The 21,689-nt window shown below is 45.7% G+C and overlaps 4 protein-coding genes across 4 annotated transcripts in view; 2 read left to right on the top strand and 2 right to left on the bottom strand.

The window, feature by feature from the left end:
• RAB39A (RAB39A, member RAS oncogene family) overlaps positions 1-6,256 on the bottom strand; it is a 39,775-nt gene extending 33,519 nt beyond the window's left edge. Inside the window, exon 1 of the mRNA XM_050758729.1 lies at positions 5,909-6,256. Within this exon, the coding sequence (XP_050614686.1) occupies positions 5,909-6,135 (227 nt within the window). The 5' untranslated portion in view covers positions 6,136-6,256. The remainder of the gene's footprint in view (positions 1-5,908) is intronic.
• The window catches only part of ACAT1 (acetyl-CoA acetyltransferase 1), a 976,528-nt gene that overhangs the window by 220,867 nt on the left and 733,972 nt on the right, over positions 1-21,689 (bottom strand). The gene's annotated exons all lie outside the window — the stretch shown is intronic.
• CWF19L2 (CWF19 like cell cycle control factor 2) overlaps positions 1-21,689 on the top strand; it is an 808,601-nt gene that overhangs the window by 219,999 nt on the left and 566,913 nt on the right. The gene's annotated exons all lie outside the window — the stretch shown is intronic.
• Positions 1-21,689, top strand: part of POGLUT3 (protein O-glucosyltransferase 3) — a 603,612-nt gene that overhangs the window by 549,488 nt on the left and 32,435 nt on the right. The window lies entirely within an intron of this gene.

The raw sequence follows: 21,689 nt of genomic DNA, 5'->3' as shown, positions 1-21,689 counted from the left end.
TTTTTCTTCTTTTTAGAGACAGGGTCTAGCTCTGTCACCCAGGCTGGAGTACAGTGGCATGATCATAGCTCACTGAACCTCGACCTCCTGGGCTCAAACCACCTTCCTGCTTCGGGCTCCTGAGCAGCTGGGGCTGCAGGTCCATGCCACCATGCCCAGTTAATTAAAAAAAAATTTTTTTTTGGTTAGAGACAGAGTCTTGATATGTTCTCTATGCTGGACTTGAACTCCTGGCCTCAAGTGATCCTCCTGCCTCAGCTTCCCAAAGTGTTGGGATTACAGACGTTGAGTCACCGCACCCAGCCTAGATTTTCATATTTTAAAAATAGCCTCTAAAATAAGTTGGGAAATACTAGGTTAATCAAAGTTAAACAGGTTTCTTTGCTGCAGTACTTCTTTGAGCCTTTCATATGAATTTTAAGAGAGTGCCATATGGAATACAGGGATTTCCAAACTTACTTGATCACAGAATGCATCTTTTAAAAAGAATCACAGGCTGGGTGCGGTGGCTTACGCTTGTAATCCCAGCACTTTGGGAGGCTGAGGCTGGTGGATCACTTGAGGTCAGGAGTTCGAGACCAGCCTGGCCAACATGGTGAACCCTCGTCTCTACTACAAGTACAAAAATTAGTTGAGCATCGTGGTGGGCACCTGTAATCCCAGCTACTCAGGAGGCTGAGGCAGGAGAATCGCTTGAACCTGGGAGGCAGAGGTTGCAGTAAGCCGAGATTGTGCCATTGCACTCCAGCCTAGGCGACAAGAGCAAGACTCCGTCTCAAAAAAAACAAAACAAAACAAAATAAAAAAGAATCACAGGTGAGGCACAGTAGCTCATGCCTGTAATCCCATCACTTTGGGAAGCCGAGGCGGGCAGATCACTTGAGACCAGGAGTTTGAGACCAGCTTGATGAAACCCCCATCTCTACTAAAAATACAAAAATTGGCCAGGTGCCGTGGCGCATGCCTGTGATCCTAGCTACTCGGGAGGCTGAGGGAAGAGAATCGCTTGAACCTGGGAGGCGGGGGTTGCAGTGAGCCGAGATCGTTCCACTGCACTCCAGCCTCAGGTGACAAAGTGAGACTCCGTCTCAAAAGAAAGAAAAATGTATATATATAATCACAGGAATGAGTTTTCTGCAGAGCACTCCTTGAGAACACTGCACGACGAGGACATTAACACCCCAAAGGCCAGGCAACGTCAGATAAAAGGCCAAACCTGGTTCAAAGCCTAGAGGTTTCCTATTCCTATAGCTAACATCGCTATGTATTTATCTCATATTATAGTCATATAACTTTAAATGCTTTTTATGGGAAAAGTTCAAAATTTCTATTCTTACCTTTAATGCTCTCCGTACACCTAGCTCTTCCAATATATTTATCCTTATTAACACTGTATTAAATAATATTCTCGTTTCCTCTACTGCTAACCTAATCCCAGCACTTTGGGAGGCTGAGGTAAGAAGATCACATAAGCCCAGCAGCTCGAGACCAGCCCGGCCACCATGGTGAAACCCCATCTCCACTAAAATTACAAAAAGTAGCTGGGCGTGGTGGCACACACCTGTAGTCCTAGCTACTCGGGAAACTGAGGCATAATAATTGCTTGAACCTGGGAGGCATAGGTTGCAGTGAGCTGAGATCTGGCCACTACACCCAGTCTGGATGACAGAGCAAGATTGTCTCAAAAAACAAAACAAAACCAAAAATTATAAAAACATGATTACTAGCTTCCCCCAACACCCACAATGCCAAAGGCATCTTTCCTACATCCTAGGCACATAGTGGCCCAGTCTAAGTGTCTCCTTGTAACTAAGTTCTCCCCAGTCAATTGAGAGCCGAAAGAATCTATACCGTGTTGGCCTCACTTGCTTAAAAGAAACTTTGCTTGGTTTAGAGCTGCTCTTTCTTCTTCCCCTGACACACAGTGTGCTTACAACCCAGCTTTGCTCCCGTAGATGATGGTAACATCCTAGGCATGGCAGAAAATGAAGGGAGAAGGAACCTAATGATGGCCTGGTGCAGAACCACTCCACCAACTGGGACCACTCTATACACAAGAGAAAAATAAACTTTCATCTTTAATGAAGGCACTGTAATTCTAAATTTCCTTAATATACAAATCGACAGATATGCTCACATATACATTCTTTTTCTAAACCTTTTTCACTTTGATTTTATCCCTTTTTATTTCAGGCAAGTAGTTATCCTCTATTCGCATGTTACTCTGAACATTGAAAACTAAGGCTGGCCAGGCGCGGTGGTTCAGGCTTGAAATCCCAGCATTTTGGGAGGCCGAGGTAGGCGGATTGCTTCAGCCCAGGAGTTTCAGACCAACCTCGGCAACATGGCCAAACCTTGTCTCCACAAAAAAACATACAACAATTAGCTGGGTGTGGTGGCGTGTGCCTGTAGTCTCAACCACTTGGGAGGCTGAGGCAAGAGAATTGCTTGAGCCTGGGAGGTGTAGGTTGCAGTGAGCCAACATTGTGCCACTGCATTCCAGCCTGAGTGACAGACCCTGTTTTAAAAAAAAAAAAAAAGAAAGAAACAAAGAAAGAAAACACAGGCTAATCATGATCATAATCATAAACTCACTATCCTATTGTTCTGTAACACATTTACTATGCTCTCAAGCTACCTCATGAGCTGTCTAAGTAGGTTCCTTTTTGTAGGTTTATATCCAATCACCAATAAACCTTCAAATATGACATTTCCCACAAATTCTTCATGATATGATTATGACTAATGACAGGAATACATCTTCATGATATACAGTACCTTTCTACAAAATAAAATATGCAACGGTATCTATTATTCAAAATTAGAATCTGTAATTTCTTGACGAAAGATACAGAATGATTTAATAGTAATTGTTTTAAATGCAATCTTATGGAAAACATTCTGGTAAATGAGAGAAAAGCAAGTATTTGGAGGTAGCTACTGAAATATGTATGTATTTACAAACAGAACTTTGGTAAAGAGCCAAACAAAATAAAGTATGACTCACTGTCAGTAAACATTCCCTAAATGTCGTTGTATTATAATGCGAGAGTTACTGTTGGGTTTTAATAATGTATATAAAATGAATTATTATTTACATTCTTCTTCAAGGCATTAAAAAACAATCATTTAGGCCAGGCAAGGTGGCTCACACGCCTGAAATCTCAGCACTTTGGGAGGCTGAGGCGGGTGGATCACCTGAGGTCGGGAGTTCAAGACCAGCCTGACCAACATGGGGAAACTCCTGTCTCTATTAAAAATACAAAATAAGCCGGGTGTGGTGGTGCACACCTGTAATCCCAGCTATCCAGGAGGCTAAGGCAGGAGAATTGCTGGAACCTGGGAGGTGGAGTTTGCAGTGAGCCAAGATCGCGCCATTGCACTCCAGCCTGGGCAACAAGAGTGAAACTCCGTCTCAAAAAAAAAAAAAAAAAAAAAAAAAGTTAAAAAACAATCATCTATATCATCTATTTAGCATACAGGTCTTTAAAGTCTAACAAATTAATTATCCTTTAATTTCTTGTCAATAAGTTGACCTACTTTTTGTTTTTTGTTTTTTTTGAGACCAAGTCTGGCTCTGTCACCCAGGCTGGAGTGCAGCGGCATGATCTCGGCTCACTGCAAACTCTGCCTCCCAGGTTCAAGCGATTCTCCTGCCTCGGCCTCCTGAGTAGCTGGGATTACAGGTGCGCATCACCATGCCCAGCTCATTTTTGTATTTTTGGTACAGACGAGGTTTCACCTTCTTGGCCAGGCTGGTCTCGAACTCTTGACCTCGTGATCCACCAGCCGTGGTCTCCCAAAGTGTTGGAATTACAGGCGTGAGCCACCCTACCCAGCCAAGTTGAGCTACTTTTTTTTTTTTTTTTTTTTTTTTTGAGACAGAGTCTCGCTCTGTCGCCCAGGCTGGAGTGCAGTGGCCGGATCTCAGCTCACTGCAAGCTCCGCCTCCCGGGTTTACGCCATTCTCCTGCCTCAGCCTCCCGAGTAGCCGGAACTATAGGCGCCCGCCACCTCGCCCGGCTAGTTTTTTGTATTTTTTAGTAGAGACGGGGTTTCACCGTGTTAGCCAGGATGGTCTCGATCTCCTGACCTCGTGATCCGCCCGTCTCGGCCTCCCAAAGTGCTGGGATTACAGGTTTGAGCCACCGCGCCCGGCCAGTTGAGCTACTTTTAAGGAAATAATTAAACACCAAGATTTTACTACCCACGTTTCTTGTAGTTGCAACTCAAAGTAGCTGTTAGAAGTTTAAGACATAAAGGTTTATATTGTATTCACTTCAGAGGGTGGGTCGAGAGCTAACAGTAAATGCTTTTATTCTGAGCCTGATGTATTGCAAAGTTTACCTCTGATTGAGATCACATGTCAAGGAATTGGCAATCAACTTTAGAATGGTAAAACTGGAAGGAATGTTAGAGATCATAATGACTTTCATTTTACAGATGAGGAATCAAACCTTTGAAAAAGTATTTTAATAAAAGGAGGCTTCTTGAAAAGGAAAAACATTTTTCATGGAATTCTAAATGTTGTACAAATCCAATCAATAATCTTTTAACACCTCTCTGAAGGGCTGGTCTTACCATCTTTCCACTTCACACACAGGAAAACTAAGGTATAAGCAAGCTAAGCAGTTCACTCATTATCTCTATGAATCAGCATCATTGCTGGGAACGGAAGCCAAAACTTTGAATGTTGGACCATTCTCACAGATGTAGGCTGATCTCATTCGCAGTGATGCTGGCTGGGGGCGAGGGGAAGCCATGTTTGGGAAGTCCCCTCATGGAACACTGCATTTCACAGAGTACTTGCTGACTAATGCAAAATGCTTCCTTAAATGAGTTCCAATGGATAATGCAGTCTTTAAGAAACAAAACAGTGCAACATGATTTCACCATCTTCCTCTAAAACGAAGTGCCTTTGAATCCTAGACATTTAAAATTTGCTTTAAACCTGCTTCCATCTCAAATCTCAGGAAACGCATATAATTTTATTTACTTTTTATTTACACGAGTCGCCTTTGTGAAGCCCTTCATGTCCCCAGTGAATATTTAGGAGAAGACTATTCATTTGGATCCCTCCTTCTGTCTTTAGAAATATTATCACCCTGGAACGTTAAGTACTGATCATAAGCAAAATAAAAGTTCCTGGCAAATCTCAATATATGTCTTTTTCCCACCGAACATTACAAACTTCTAAAGACAACTCAACCCTTCACACACACACACCCTCTGCCGTGCCAGTGTCCCTGATGTTGCATCTAGTTAACCTACAAGACCCATTCCCACGGGTCATGACCCAGTATTTCTGATGACCACATTCAGTGCTGTGAGGTGCCCAAACCATTACCGCATACACCTCTCTGTGAACCATGCCCAGTGAGCTCATGCAGGAACCTGGCTTGGAGCGCTCCTTGCAAAAGGATCCATCACGAATCTGGGAACCCTCCCTCTCGGTTCTCCCCGGCCACACAGCGTGGGAGCCGCTGGGTTAGGGCAGGAAAAGGGGCGCCTGCTTGGAGGAGGGTGGTCGGGTCAGGCTGTGCGCAGCCAGGGAAGCCGAGTTTGGGGAGGAGGCAGCCGGGGAGTCGAAGGGGATCAAAATACCCACAGGGGCAGAAAGATTTGGGGAAGAGGGGGCGGCGAGGAAGACCCCAGTTCAGGCGGGAAAGGAAAGATGGAAAGGGGGCGCAGGAAATGGGCGCCAAAGAAAGAAGTGAGAAATTGCGGAGGAGGAAGTCGTCCCTGGAAGAGGAGGGGCAAAGGGGAAGCGAGAATGGAGTGTTTGCACTTTCGAGAGGGAAGGGCCAGAGCCTCCCTCGACCAGGGCCGGCGGGGCGGGCGCCTGGGGAAGAGGCGTCTGGGCGGGCCGAGGGGGCGGCGGGGTGCCCGAGGTCCCCGGGGTCCCTACCTGAACCGCTCCTGTCCCGCCGTGTCCCAGAGCTGCAGCTTGATCCTCTTGCCCGGCTCGATCTCCAGCAGGCGGGAGAAGAAGTCCACGCCGACGGTGGGGTCGCAGGCGGGGGAGCGCAGCCCGGGGAAGCGGCCCTGGGTGAAGCGGTGCAGGAGGCAGGACTTGCCCACGGTGGAGTCCCCGATCACGATGAGGCGGAACTGGTAGATCCAGATGGTCTCCATCGCTCACGTGCCCCGCTGGCTCCTGGGCTGCCCCACCCGCGGGGTAAGTTCGGCGGCGGGAACTGTCCCTTCAGCACCTCGCGGGCGCCTGCCCGCCGCCTTCCAGCATATTCCTGCGGCTGTGGCCGCCGCCTGGTGCCCGCCCTCTCGGGAGAGAGAGGCGGGGCCAGGCCCGGCTAGGGGCGGGGCCTCAGGACGGGGGCGGGGCGGGGGCGGGGGCGCGTGGGAGGGGGAAGCAGGTTTGCTGCCGCGAACTCCCGCCCCTGACCGGCTGCAAATCATTCTCCCTCAACGCTCACTGGGCACCGGGAGGAAAGTGGGCGCGGCGAGAAGACGTGACGGCAGCAACAACCAAGGAAAATGAAGCAAGGTCTCAACTCCGGGAGGGTCAGCCAATGAAAAGTGAGAGTCGTTTTCTTACAGTCGTCAGGGCGGGTTCGTCAGATTAGGGCTCTGATTTTGGAAGTCCCTGAGGCCATAACTTGGGTCATTGCTTTGCTTCCTCTTTTTTTTTTTTTTTTGTCCCCCAGGCTGGAGTGCAGTGGTGAGATCTCGGCTCATTGCAGCCTCAAGAGATCTGCCCACCTCAGCCTCCCAAGCAGCTGGGACCACGGGTGTGCGCCACCATACCTGTCTAATTTTTTCCTGAGTTAAAAAACAATTTTTTTTGTAGGCGTGGTCTCGCTATGTTGCTTAGGCTGGTCTCGAACTCCTGGGCTCAAGCAATCCATCCACCTCAGCCTCCTGAGTAGCTGGGACTACAGGCGGTGGCCACCACAACCCACTAATTTTTTAAACTTTTGTAGAGATGGGGACTTGCTGTGTTGCCCAGGCTGGTCTCAAACTCCTGACCACAAGCGATCCTCCTGGCTCGGCCTCCCAGTGCTGGGATTACAGGTATGAGCCACCGCACCCTGCTTTCTTGTCTTGATGAGAGCCATCTCCAAGGCTTTTTAAGGTGAAGGAGTTTTGGGCAGGATTGAAATAAATTCGCACAGCCAGTTCTGGGTGCTTCTAGCAAGGGCTCTGGCTGTTGCTGCCTGCTCCCACTGTCTGTTCTTCACTGCTATGAGAAGAGTGAGAAACTCGAAGTATCATCCGCATACCCTCTGGGGCCCTCCAACCCTGGGGACAGTGGCAAGAGAAAAAAAAAAGCGGGGGAAATGTTGAGATGCTCATGAAAGTTTCAGCTCTCCTTAGTCTCCATTGTTTAAGTCAGAAGGCGAACAGGTGGTTTCTTAACTCATGTCTGCTCAATGATGTAAGCAAACAAAGCAGAACTTAAAAATCTGGTAAGATCTTACTACTTTCTTGTGCCTTTCCTCAAACTGAGTAATAGTGATGTCAAGGTTTATCTTTAAAAAGTTAAACAGTTTAAAAGTGTGTGTTTAGGCCGAGCGCGGTGGCTCACGACTGTAATCCCAGCGCTTTGGGAGGTTGAGGTGGGCGGATCGCCTGAGGTCAGGAGTTCGAGACCAGCCTGGCCAACATGGCGAAACCTCGTCTTTATTAAAACTACAGAACTGGCCGGGCGCAGTGGTTCACGCCTGTGATCCCAGCACTTTGGGAAGCCGAGGTGTGTGGATCACGAGGTCAGGAGTTCAAGACCAGCCTGGCCAAGATGGTGAAACCTCGTCTCGACTAAAAATACAAAAATTAGCGGGGCGCGGTGGCAGGCCCCTGTAATCCCAGCTACTTGGGAGGCTGAGACAGAAGAATCGCTTGAACCTAGGGTGCAGAGGTTGCAATGAGCTGAGATCGCGCCACTGCACTCCAGCCTGGGCGACAAAGCATGACTACCCGTCTCAAAAAAAAAAAAAAAAAAAAAAAAAAAAAAAAAAAACAAAGAAAAAAGAAAGCTACAAAAAGTAGCCAGGCATGGTGGCACATGCCTGTAACCCCAGGTATTTGGGAGGCTGAGGCGGGATAATCGCTTGAACCCGGGAAGTGGAGGCTGCAGTGAGCCGAGATTGCGCCATTGCACTCCAGCCTGGGCAACAAGAGTGAAACTCTGTCTCAAAAAATAAAAATAAAAATAAAGAGTGTGTGTTTACCAAAATAAAATTTTCAACAATTCCACTTTTTCTTGTGCACATCCCAAATTCTGATATCGGTATTCATGCTTATTTCCTTTCCTGTTTTGGAGGAAGAGGTGTTGCTCTGTTTAATCCCCTTCCATTTATGTTTTTGGGGCTTTTCCCCAACAGTTGACTTTTATTTCATGCCTTTTATACCTTGAGTCTCCCCTTCTCCAGTGGCTTCTGCTCCTCAGCCTATAAACATGCTAATTATCTACAATTCTAAAACTAAGCAAAGCACCTCTCCATGACGCCTCCTCTTTGGATTGTTGACTTCTCCATCATTCTCCTTTTCAAATATCAGAAATGACGATCTATTATCACTTCTCATCTACCAGTTAGTCTTCAAGGAGGCTTATATACCCTTAACATACTCTCTGTGCTAATATACCACTGCTTTTGATAAGACTGTCAGGGACTTCCTGATTATTAAATCCAAGCCCCCACCCCCACCATCCTCACCACCACCCCACTGCACTGTCATCTAACTTTAGTTGTCATTCTCCTTTTTTTTGAGACGGAGTCTCGCTCTGTCGCCCAGGCTGGAGTGCAGTGGTGCGATCTCGGCTCACTGCAACCTCTGCCTCCCAGGTTCACACCATTCTCCTGCCTCAGCCTCCTGAGTAGCTGGGACTACAGGCGCCCGCCACCACGCCTGGCTAAGTTTTTGTATCTTTAGTAGAGACGGGGTTTCACCGTGTCAGCCAGCATGGTCTCCATCTCCTGACCTCATGATCCTCCCGCCTCGGCCTCCCAAAGTGCTGGGATTACAGGTGTGAGCCAGCGTGCCCAGCCTTTTTTTTTTTTGAGACGGAGTCTTGCTCTGTCTCGATCTCGGCTCACTGCAGCCTCCGCCTCCTGGGTTCAAGCGATTCTCCTGTCTCACCTTCCTGAATAGCTGGGACTACAGGCATGCGCCACCACACCCAGCTAATCTTTGTATTTTTAGTAGAGATGGGGTTTCACCATGTTGGCTAGACTGATCTCGAACTCCTGACCTCAAGTGATCCGCCTGCTTTGGCCTCCCAAAGTGCTGGGATTACAGGCATGAGCCACCACACCTGGCTGTGACTGAATTTTCTGTAAGCACAACCTGAACACTCTTACTCCTTGGCTTCCACAAAAGCATTCTCTCCTAATTTTCTGTTCTTTTTAATCTTCTTCAATGACTCCTCTTTCCATGATTCATTTCTTTAATACTGAAGATCTTAAGAGATCCATCCTTCATTTCTTCTCCCTCTCCCGCCTTTTTCCTTCACTTTGGGCTTTTTCTGGCAAGCTCATGTACTCCGGTGACTTCAGTTACCCCCTTACCCATATCAAATGTCTTCCCCCAATCTCTGCTCTGTATTCAGGACCCGCATTTCCAACTACTTCTCTTAGATGTTGGATATGCATTTCAGACCTAACGTATCTGTGTTGGTTAGGATTCTTTGAAAAAAACTTCAGTTAGGGTGATATTAAAAGATGAGAGCACTTATTCTAAAGATACAGAGTGTTTTTACAGAATTCACAGACAGGAATGATGTTGGCTTCAGAAAGGTATTTGAACCGGGAAAGAGAAAGCTGCCACCGGCCGGGCACAGTGGCTCATGCCTCTAATCCCAGCACTTTGTGAGGCCGAGGCAGGTGGAGCACCTGAGGTCAGGAGTTCGAGACCAGCCTGACCAATATGGTGAAACCTTGCCTCTACTAAAAATACAAAAATAAGCCGGGTGTAGTGGCATGCACCTGTAGTCCCAGCTACTCGGGAGGCTGAGACAGGAGAATTGCTTGAACCCGGGTGGCGGAGGTTGCAGTGAGCGGAGATCATGCCACTGTACTCCAGCCTGAGCAACAGAGCAAGACTCCGTCTCAAAATAAATAAATAAACAAAATAAATAAAAGAGGAAGCTGCAAGAGACTCAGGCAGGATGTCTGTCTCTTTTTTTTTTTTTTTTTTTTTGAGACAGAGTCTCGCTCTGTCGCCCAGGCGGGAGTGCAGTGGCGCAATCTCGGCTCACTGCAAGCTCCGCCTCCCGGGTTCACGCCATTCTCCTGCCTCAGCCTCCTGAGTAGCTGGGACTACAGGCGCCCGCCACCGCGCCCGGCTAATTTTTTTTGTATTTTTAGTAGAAACGGGGTTTCACCGTGGTCTCGATCTCCTGACCTTGTGATCCGCCCGCCTCAGCCTCCCAAAGTGCTGGGATTACAGGCGTGAGCCACCGCGCCCGGCCTGTCTGTCTCTTTCATCTCCACTTTCTTCTGACATCCGCTAATTCTTGACTTTCTGCAGGCCCACTTTCTCTGCTGCTTAGTCCATGTTGAAGACTATAGCTGCTGCAGTTTCCTGTTAGATGTCCAGGCACACACAGACACTTATTTTCATGTCTCTGTAAAGACAACCTAGTTGTCTCAGTTTGGAACAGATGTTTGTACCAAAGAGATACAGTGGGCGTCGTGGCAGGCCATGCAGTAGGTCAATCTGTTTTGATAGGATATATGGAATATTTGCAGTCCTAGATAAAGGGTGGATCAATGGCTTCTCTTTGGATCAAAAATATATTTTCTAGAATGTCAGAAAATGAACTTAGTAGCTTTCTTGCCATGTCTTCTTTTGCTATATTTTATAGGTTGGTTAATGGCTTTTAGTATCTATGCTAGCTCCCTAGACAAGTGAGGGCTTGTGCTGAATCTAAGCTGGAGACTGGGGGTTTTTATTGTGTATAGCAAAGAGATGGAATGGATTAAAGGTGGTTGAATGTAGAGCTAAAGATAATTTCATAGATAGCATCCAAGGCAAAACTAATAAAATGGAAAGGAAAGCCGTCAGGTCAACTGAACCCTCTTAAAAGGACTGGGTAGAAGGAGCGGAATATAGCTATAATGGCCAGGTGTGGTGGATCATGCCTGTAATCCTATAACTTTCAGAGGCTGAGGCAGGAAGATCACATGAGCCCAGGAGATTGAGACCAGCCAAGGCAACGTAGTGAGACCTCAATCTCAAGAAGAAGAAGAAAAGGAGGAGAAGGAGGAGGAGGAGGAGGAAGGAGAAGGAGAAGGAGGAGAAGGAGAAGGAGAAGGTGAAGGAGAAGGAGGAGAAGGAGAAGGGAAGGAGAAAAGGCTGGATGCGGTGGTTCACACCCATAATCCCAGCACTTTGGGAGGCCAAGGTGGGCAGATCACTTGAGGTCAGGAGTTTGAGACCAGCCTGGCCAACATGGTGAAACACTGTCTCTACTAAAAGCACAGAAATTAGCCAGGTGTGGTAGCGTGTGCCTGTAATCCCAGCTACTCAGGAGGCTGAGATAGGAGAATCACTTGAACCTGGCCGAGATCACACCACTGCACTCCAACCTGGGCGATGAAGGAGGAGGAGGAGGAGGAGGAGGAGGAGGAGGAAGAGGAGGGGAAGGGGAAGGGGAAGGGGAAGGGGAAGGGGAAGGAAGCTATAAGCCAATAGAATGAAAACTGAGGACTCCAGTCCAAAGAAAGTTTTAAATTTAGCCAGTGGAAAAAGCATGGGGATTTTTTTTTTTTTTTTTTTTTTGAGACGGAGTCTCGCTCTGTCTCCCGGGCTGGAGTTGCAGTGGCCGGATCTCAGCTCACTGCAAGCTCCGCCTCCCGGGTTCACGCCATTCTCCTGCCTCAGCCTCCCGAGTAGCTGGGACTACAGGCGCCGCCACCTCGCCCGGCTAGTTTTTTGTATTTTTTAGTAGAGACGGGGTTTCACCATGTTCACCAGGATGGTCTCGATCTCCTGACCTCGTGATCCACCCGTCTCGGCCTCCCAAAGTGCTGGGATTACAGGCTTGAGCCACCGTGCCCGGCCAGCATGGGGATTTTTACAAGGTCCCTGGCCTCAGGAACAATCTAATGATGACACTAAGATAGTTTAGTTTAGACACCACATTGGTAGATTAAGGTAGAATAAAAGCTTCATCCATCTTGGACTCCTTTTTCTCCTTTGCCATATTCAGCCAATCACTAAACATTGCTGCTTTTACCTTAGCGATATTTTTCATATTTGTGACTTTTTCTCAACTCCCCACTGTCAGTATTTTTGTTCAATCTCTCATTGCTTTAGACTGCACTGTTCAGTAGCCTCTGTATTAGTTCCTAGGGCTGCCATAACAAAGTGTATAACAAAGCCACAAACAGAGCAGCTGAAAATAGCAGACATTTATTGTCTCACAGTTTGGGAGGCTAGAAGTCCAAAATCCAGGTGTCATCAGGGTTGGTTCTTTGTGAGGGCTGTGAAGGAGGATCTGTTCCATGCCCCTTGCCTGGCTTCTGGTGGTTTGCTGGCAATCTTGGCAACACTTGGCTTGTAGATGTATCACTCAATCCTCTACCTCCAAACGGCATTTTCCCAGTCTCTTCCTGCAGTCTTCCCTCTAAGCATGTCTGTGTCTGTGTCCAAATGTCCCCTTTCTATAAGGACATCAATTATGTTGCATTATGGCCCACCCTAATAACCTTATCTTAACTATTTGACTTCATCTGTGAAGACTGTTTCCAAATAAGGTCACGTTCTTTTTTTTTTTTTTTTTTTTTTTTTTTTTTGAGACGGAGTCTCGCTCTGTCACCCAGGCTGGAGTGCTGTGGCCGGATCTCAGCTCACTGCAAGCTCCGCCTCCCGGGTTCACGCCATTCTCCTGCCTCAGCCTCCTGAGTAGCTGGGACTACAGGCGCCCGCCACCTCACCCGGCGAGTTTTTTTGTATTTTTTAGTAGAGACAGGGTTTCACCGTGTTAGCCAGGATGGTCTCGATCTCCTGACCTCGTGATCCGCCCGTCTCGGCCTCCCAAAGTGCTGGGATGACAGGCTTGAGCCACCGCGCCCGGCCTCTTTTTTTTTTTTTTTAAGACAGGTTCTCACTCTGTCACCCAGGTTGGAGTGCAGTGGCATGATCTCAACTCACTACAACCTCCGCCTCCCAGGTCCAAGTATTCTGTCTCAGCCTCCCCAGTACCTGGGATTACAGGCATGCACCACCACCCCTAGTTAATTTTTGTATTTTTTTAGAGATGGAGTTTTGCCATGTTGGCCAGGCTGGTCTCAAACTTCTGACCTCAAGTGATCTGCCCGCTACGGCCTCCAAAAGTGCTGGGATTACAGGCGTGAGCCTCTGTACCCGGACCCAAATAGGGTCACATTCTGAGGTGCTGGGCCTAGGACTTCAACATATCTTTTTTAGGGGACTCAATTCAACCCAAAACAGCCTCATGTTTAGTTTCTACTTTGCTTCCAGAATTACTTTATTAAACACCTTTGATGATTCCTCATTTGCTGTAGAATAAAATCTAAATGCCTAACCATGTCATGTCCAACCCATCATAAGAGAGCATCCACAGTCTAGTCAGATGATTCTTCTATGTGACATGCTTTTCATGCTATACTTTTTCTTTTTATTCATACTATTCCCTCCTCTCTTTATACCTGTTTTACTATTCATCTGGTCAGCAAATTTCCACTCATCTTTTAAGGCGCAAAACAAATATTTTCTCCTCTTTTTAGTCTTTCTGAACCGTCTCTACCTCTAAGGAGAATTAACTTAACCCTCATCTGTGTTCCCACAGTAGTTAAGGAACGAGTACTTTGTACTTCTCTGATATCACAGATATCAGATATCTCAGATATCAGCTATGTATCTTCTCATATATATCTCATATATCTTCTAATATTGAATTATGGCTATTGGTCTGACTATCTCTCCTACTAGATTGTAAGTTCCTCAAGGCCAGAAGGACTTATTAATTCATGGTTATTGTCCCAGCATGCACAATTAGCACATAGTAGATGTTCTTTTTTTAAATTTTTTATTTTTTTGAGATAGGATCTCACTTTGTCTCCCAGGCTGGAGCACGGTGGCACAATCATGGCTCACTCCAGCCTCAACTTCTTGGGTTCAAGCAATCCTTATGTCTCAGCCTCCTGAGTAGCTGCAACCATAGATGTGCGCCACCATGGCTAGCTAATTTTAAAAAATTTTTTTATAGGGATAGGGTCTCCTATGTTGCCTAGGCAGGTCTCAAATGCCTGGCCTCAAGCAATCCTCCCACCTTGACCTCCCAAAGTGTTGGGATTATAGGCATGAACCACCACGCCTGGCCAGTAGATGTTCTTTAAATGCTCATTGAGTTGAAATGAACTATGTTAACCATAGTTGTGTATGACCTTGAACTTTTATATGTGCTGTCTGCACACAACCTCATGAGATTTATGACTCATTTGATTAATGTTATGATTATGAAAATGTGCCTTTGAATAATTCATGGAAGAATTTAATTTTAAGTATATTTGTATTATGCATGCTGGGTAAAAATACTTTAATATTTTAATTAAAAATATCATGTTATATTTGTGTTTATAAAAGTTTAAGCTTAAAAAGTAAGGCAAGTAGGGCACATTTAAGAAACCTAGTTAAGCTATTACTCAGGAAATTCTGCTTTAATATGTTTTCTTTAAGAAGAAAGTGAAAATGGCTGGGTGTGGTGGCTCACGCGTGTAATCCTAACACTCTGGTGGGTCAAGGCAGTAAGATTGCTTGAGCACAGGAGTTTGAGATCAGCCTAGGAAACATAGTTTCATCTCCATAAAAACCTAAAAAAGGCTGGGCGCGGTGGCTCATGCCTATAATCCCAGCACTTTGGGAGGTCGAGGTGGGCAGATCATGAGGTCAGGAAATCGAGACCATCCTGGCTAACACGGTGAAACCCTGTCTCTACTAAAAATACAAAAAAATTAGCCAAGTGTGGTGGCACGCGCCTGTAGTCCCAGCTACTCCAGAGGCTGAGGCAGGAGAATTGCTTGAACCCGGGAGGCAGAGGTTGCAGTGAGCCGATATTGCGCCACTATGCTCCAGCCTGAGAGACAGAGCGAGACTCTTTCTCAAAAAAAAAAAAAAAAAAAACCCAAAAACAAAAGACAAAAGCAAAACCAACGAAACAAATAAAAACTCAGAAAACTAAAGTGAAACATGAGAAGTGCTGGAGAGCAGGATCTGGCTTCTTTTTGTTGTACAAAGCCCTGGACCAGGAGCCGGGAGACCCGGGCTCTTGTCCAAGCATTGCCACTACCTTTGGGAAAATTTTGACAAATCTCTTACTCTCTTTGGGTCTCTGTTTCCTCATCTGGACACTAAAAAGGTTGAGCTACAACTGAAAGGGTCAAGTGTTTTTCAAAATGAGAGTTGTTTATTTCTGCGCTGCTTTCTGAAGGCTAAAGAAAGCCCCCAAATTACAAAAATAGCCAGCCATGGCGGTGTGTGCCTGTAAGCCCAGCTACTTGGGAGGCTGAGGCAGGAGAATCGCTTGAACCCCGGAGTCAGAGGTTGTGGTGAGCCAAGATTGCGCCATTGCACTCCAGCCTGGGCAACAAGAGCAGAGCTCTGCAAAAGAAAAAAAAAAAAAAGCCCCCCAAATCAAACAAAAAAACAGAGATAAGAAAGGGGAATTGTAAAATCAATTTGATGAGTAACCACCAGAATTCAAAACAAAACGTCAGGGTGCATCATAATAAATATGTTTTGTAGATTTTGTTTGTTTGTTTGAGACAGAGCCTTTCTCTGTTGCCCAGGCAGGAGTGCAGTGGCACGATCACAGCTCACTGCAGCTTTGAACTCCCGGGTTCAAGTGCTCTTCCCACCTCAACCTCCCAAGTAGCTGGGACTACCGATGCACACTGCTGAGCCTGGCTTATTATTATCATTTTTTGTAGAGACAGGATCTCCCTTTGTTGTGCAGACTTGTCTCAACTCCTGGCTTCAAGGAATTCTCCTGACTCAGCCTCTCAAAGTGCTGGGATTACAGGTATAAGCCACTGCGCCTGGCCTGTTTCATAAAATTTTTGTTTCATTACTATGTGTGTTTGTGTGAATGTGTGTGTATGTATGTACACATGTGTGTGCCATGTCAATAAATAAAACGTATTTATTTTGGATCAAACTAAACAAATGTCAAAACCCAGTGAGCTAGATGATCTCAAATGCATCTTCTGGTTCTGAGATTCCCTTAAAATGCTCAGAAATTATCCATGTGCTCTGTGATTGCTGACACTCATTACCTCTTGAGTCTCATCTTCTACCTTCCCTTTAGTGTCTCCTCAATAACCATACTGGCTTCCTTGATGGTCCTTAAGCATCTAGGAAGGCTGCCACCTCTGAGCCTCAGCAATTGCTATTCCCTCTGGAGCAACTCCTCCCCTTCATCTTTACATGGCTTGCTCCCTTACCTCATTCACCCTGCACTCAAATATCTCCATGAAGCCTTCCCTTCCTACTCTATCTAGGTAAAACTGCACCTTCATGGCCGGGCGTGGTGGCTCATGCCTGTAATCCCAGAACTTTGGGAGGCCCAGGTGGGTGGATCATATAAGGTCAGGAGTTCGAGACCAGCCTGGCTAACATAGTGAAATCCCCTCTATACTAAAAATACAAAATTAGCTGGGTGTGGTGGCATGCGACTATAGTCCCAGCTAATTCAGAGGCTGAGGCAGGAGAATCGCTTGAACCAAGGAGGTGAAGGTTGCAGTGAGCCAAGAAGAGTGAAACTCCGTCTCAAAAAAAAAAAAAAAAAAATTGCACCTTCATGCCCTTCTATGCTTTATTTTTCTCCTTAGCACTTATCATCATGTAATGTAATATGTATTTTGCCTATTAATTTTGTTCACTGTCTGCCTCCGCCAAGATACTGTGAGCTCCATGAGTCTAATTTTTATTTTGGTTTGTTTTATTCACAAATGTATCCACCTGGAATATAGTAGATACTCAAGAAATATTTGTTGAAAATAAATTTAAAGTTTCCATAAGTTTCCTTCTAGAAGACAAAATCAGGATAACTAACCTTTAAATTAAAAAGATAATGATATTTTATTTCAGACATGAAGATTGAAGATTTTGGATGAGAATTAAAGAAAAAAAAATGTAGGCTGGGGGCAGTGGCTTAGGCCTGTAATCCCAGCACTTTAGGAGGCTGAGGCAGGTGGATCATTTGAAACCAGAAGTTTAAGACCAGCCTGGCCAACATGACAAAACCGCATCTCTGCTAAAAATACAAAAATTAGCTGGGCCTGGTTTTGTGCACCTGTAGTCCCAGCTACTTGGGAGGCTGAGGCACAAAACTCACTTGAACCCAGAAGGCAGAGTTTGCAGTGAGCCGAGATTTTGCCACTGCACTGCAGCCTGGGTGACAGAGAAAGACTGTCCCCGCACCCAAAAAATAAAATAAAATAAATAAATATGTAAAAATTTCTAATTTATGGAGAGTGAAGAATGGGTGTTAACAGCTACAATTTTTTACACTGTTTATTAACTGAATGTTTTATAACTTTTTTTTCTACCTACCAAGGGTTACTTTTGATAATAAATTTGATGTCAGAACTGGATATTTTCCTAATGGCTCTACCTGAGAATCATGAGCTAGACTATTGAGGGTCCATATGGAGTGATTATTATCTTCACTATCTTTAATCCCTCTATTCTCACAATCGGGCTGATTAAACTGGAACCAAAGTTGCGATTTGAACTGATTAGCTTGTCTCATCTATCTAATGGGACTGCTTGAGAAGGAAAATTTTCCAGAGTTTATGAATAGAGTGAACTGATATGTAATTTCATAAAATTAGATGTCATGTTGGAATATATGTTCATGCCATTCTTTTTTTTTTTTTTTTTTTTTTTTTGAGATGGGGTCTCACTGTGTGGCGCAGGTTAGAGTGCAGCAATGAGATCATGGCTCACTGCAGCCTCAACCTCCCCAGGCTCAGATGATTCTGCTACCTCAGCTTCCTGAGTAGCTGGGACCACAGGTACACACCACCATGCCTGGCTAATTTTTTATATTTTTGATACAGACAGGAGGTCACCACATTGACCAGGCTAGTCTAGAACTCCTGGGCTCAAGCGATCCGCCTGCCTCTGAAACTGGAGGAGTTCCCTTATCCCCCTCACAGGGCATGCAACAGGAATGTGGCTCACTTCTTTAGTGCCCGGCTGCTCAAATCCCTAGGGGAAGCATGTAGATGGGCAGGTACTGGGGAGTGTTTTTGGGCTCCGACCTCATAGCAGCATCTAGGATTGAGTGTTTACAGCTCCTGAAGCCCCAGTGGGCATGTGTTACACTGTGCTCTTTCAGTTTTGCTGTCTGCAGGTGGCTTGTGTTAAGCAGCTCGATTAGACTCTGCCTTATCACAAGGGCTTTTCTGTATCCCAGGTTCTTGCCCTAGTGTACTGGAAAAATCAGATCACATGTGGGCTTGGAGGATGGATGCGAGGTTTTATTGAGTTGGGGAAGTAGCTCTCAGTGAGATGGATGGGGAACCAGAAGAAGGATGGAGTGGGAAGGTGGTCTTCCCCTGGAGCTGGGCCACCTAGCGGCTGGGCTCTCCTCCGACCACCTCTGACCGAATTCCACGTTGTCCTGTTGTTGATGGCTGTCAGTATCTGCTGGTGTCTGTCGGTGTGTTCTTCTGCTCCTCTGCTCCTCTCAACATCCAGCCCCTTGTGCATGTGCCTGCTATGGTCTTGGGTTTTTATGGGCACAGGATGGGAGGCATGGTGGGCCAGAGCGGTCTTGGAAAATTCAACATCTGGGCATGAAAACAGGAGTACCTGTTCTCACTTAGGTCTGTAGGCACAGACCCGAGGGTGGAGCCCTTGCCAGGGACCCCACCTTTCTCTACCCAGCACTTCCCTGCCCCTCTCCTGTATCACCTCGGCCTCCCAAAGTGCTGTGTGAACCACCTTGCCTGGCCATGCCATTCTTAACACTTTAAAATATCACCATTTATGTCTTCACAATTATTTTCTGAGTAGGACAGGCTATCAGAAGTGAATTAGAAGGGGTAAAGGGAATCAGAAGTCAATTTACACTTTAAAAATGTAATAATAATTTTCTAACTTGTGTAGCCATTATTTTATTTTGTCGTATTTGCAGTGAGGGGCATCTGAGTGGTCGTATTTTCTCTATATACTCTTCTGTACTTAAAACGTAAGACCCAGGATGGGCATGGTGGGTCACGCCTGTAATCCCAGCACTTTGAGAGGCCAAGGAGGGAGGACAACTTGAGATCAACCTGGGCATCATAACAAGACCTTCCCTTAACAACAACAACAAAACCCTATGGCTATTGCGTTAGTGAAGTCCTTTGTCATCTCTCAGTTGGACCAATCGTCAGTTCCACTCTCTACAATCCAGGTGTTACCCCCACAATAGGTGAGTTTGGATGCTTGGGGAGTGATAGCCCAATGACCACAACCAAGGAGGATTTAGCAAGGGGATTTTCTTACTTGCAACAAGTAAGGAAAACACTGGGGATAGCTCCCAAAGCAGTATCTCAGCAGGCTGGGGACTGGGTCAGGTTTTACAGGCATAAGGTAAGGAGATGGGATCTGACTGAATCTGACAATAAGGTGGTGCTAGGAGGCATGATCTGACTAGATCCTGCCACAGGGTTACACCAAGGCTTGATCCGATTGGATCCTGCCATGTGGTTTCCAGTTCTTAATTCAGTCCCCGCTTCTTGGTTTGAGCACTTAGGTTCTCCATGTGGCTGCATGCTTTGTTCATGTGGGCATGTTCAGGTTACAGTGACGTGAGGGTCCATGGCAATTGAAAAACAACTCACAGGCTCATGCCTGTAATCCCAGAACTTTGGGAGGTTGAGGCGGGCAGATTCCTTGAGTCCAGGAGTCGGAGACCAGCCTGGGCAACGTGGAGAAACCCTGTCTGTACTAAAAGTACAAAAAATTAGCCAGGTGTAGTGTGGGCTCCTGAGGTCCCAGCTACTCAGGGGGCTGAGGTGAGAGAATCACTTGAACCCAGGAGGGAGAGGTTGCTGTGAGCTGAGATCCTGCCACTGCATTCCAGCCTGGGTGACAGAGTGAGATCCCATCTCGGAAAAAAAAAAAAAAAAAAAAGGGCAGGGTGCAATGGCTCATGCCTATAATCCCAGCACTTTGGGAGACAGAGGCCTGTGGATCACCTGAGACCAGGAGTTTGAGAACAGACTGGCCAACGTGATGAAACCCTGTCTCTACTAAAAATACAAAAAATTAGCAGGGGGTAGTGGTGGGTGCCTGTAATCCCAGCTACTTGGGAAGCTGAGGCAGGAGAATTGCTTGAACCTGGGAGTCGGAGGCTGCAGTGAGCCGAGATTGTGCCATTGCACTCCAGCCAGGGCAACAAGAGCAAAACTCTGTCTCAAAAAAAAAAAAAAAAAGTGTTGAACCAGAACCAGATTGGTCTGGTGCAGCTACACAATGAGCTCGTATAAACATCCAGGTGTTTAAATGACCTGAACAAATATGGAAAGAGGGAAAAAATATCTTGAATTGACAGAGTTTAAATCTATAATGCCTGGAAAAAATGTCTTCAATAGCTAAATGTCTTAAATAACTCTAACCACTTATGTCACCAAGTGGAATGGAGGCTGTAGGTAAAAACGAAGTTGAGTTGTAGAAAGATAAAGTTACAGTTCAGTTGCATGCCTGAGGCAGCAGATTGAAGCTTTCTTTGCTTGCTACAAGAGGAAGAACTGATCCAAACGATAACTGACATGTAATAGTGATTTAAATATATGTACACTCCAATAAACTGTGCCCATTCATTCAGGCAACATGCATGTGAATCTCAGAACTTTTGTGAGAACTATATATGAAAATAGTAAATAAAAAATTATACAGCATAGATGTCTGCATTTAAAAAAATATCATCTCTCTGCAATGCTACTTCTAATATCAGCTGTGGTATTCTTATAATAGGATCTATCTGCCTCTGTCACTTCAAAAGTCGTTCAGACTGGCCACATTTTGGCCAATTCTGCCTCCTATATATCTTTCAAATCTATCTCCTTTTTGCCTTCTCCAGTACTGTTGCCCTGAGTTTGACCTTTATTGTCTCTTGCTAGAGTTGTTGCAAACTCAGTTCCCCTGTTCTTGCCCACTTCCAAAATATCCACTGAAGCACATGAAGAATCTTTCTAACGTATAAACAATCTACTCATTAACTTCTAGCTCAAAATATTTCAACCCTCTTCACCCCTTGTACATACACACATATTGCTTAAAGAATAAAATTGATTAAGGTGGTATAAAAGATGGTTTGGTCACCATTCAACTTTCTTTCATCTTCTACTTGTTCAAGTTTGCTCTTACATTATAACACAGTATGTGGCTCCTAAGATGCCATCGTCTATCTTGATACATGCACTTGGCATTCATCAGGATTAGATTAGATTGTGAGTGACAGAAAAAAAAAAAATAAAAGTGGCTTAAACAAGAAGGAAATTTTTTTCTCTCTCATGTTAAAAAGAAGTATAAAGTTGAGCCCTCCAGGACTAATAGAGTAGCTGTCTATATTGCTAGACTCTGTCTATATTGCTGCACTGCTGTGTTCTACAAGTGGCTTTTACCTCAAAATTGCTGCTTAAACATCAGCCATCGTATCCACATTCTAGCAAGACAGGGAAGGAGGGGATGATGTGCACATCTTCGTA

Source organism: Macaca thibetana, chromosome 14, assembly GCF_024542745.1.
Source record: "Macaca thibetana thibetana isolate TM-01 chromosome 14, ASM2454274v1, whole genome shotgun sequence".
NCBI lineage: Eukaryota > Metazoa > Chordata > Mammalia > Primates > Cercopithecidae > Macaca > Macaca thibetana.
This window is presented reverse-complemented; position numbering and strand designations above follow the sequence as displayed.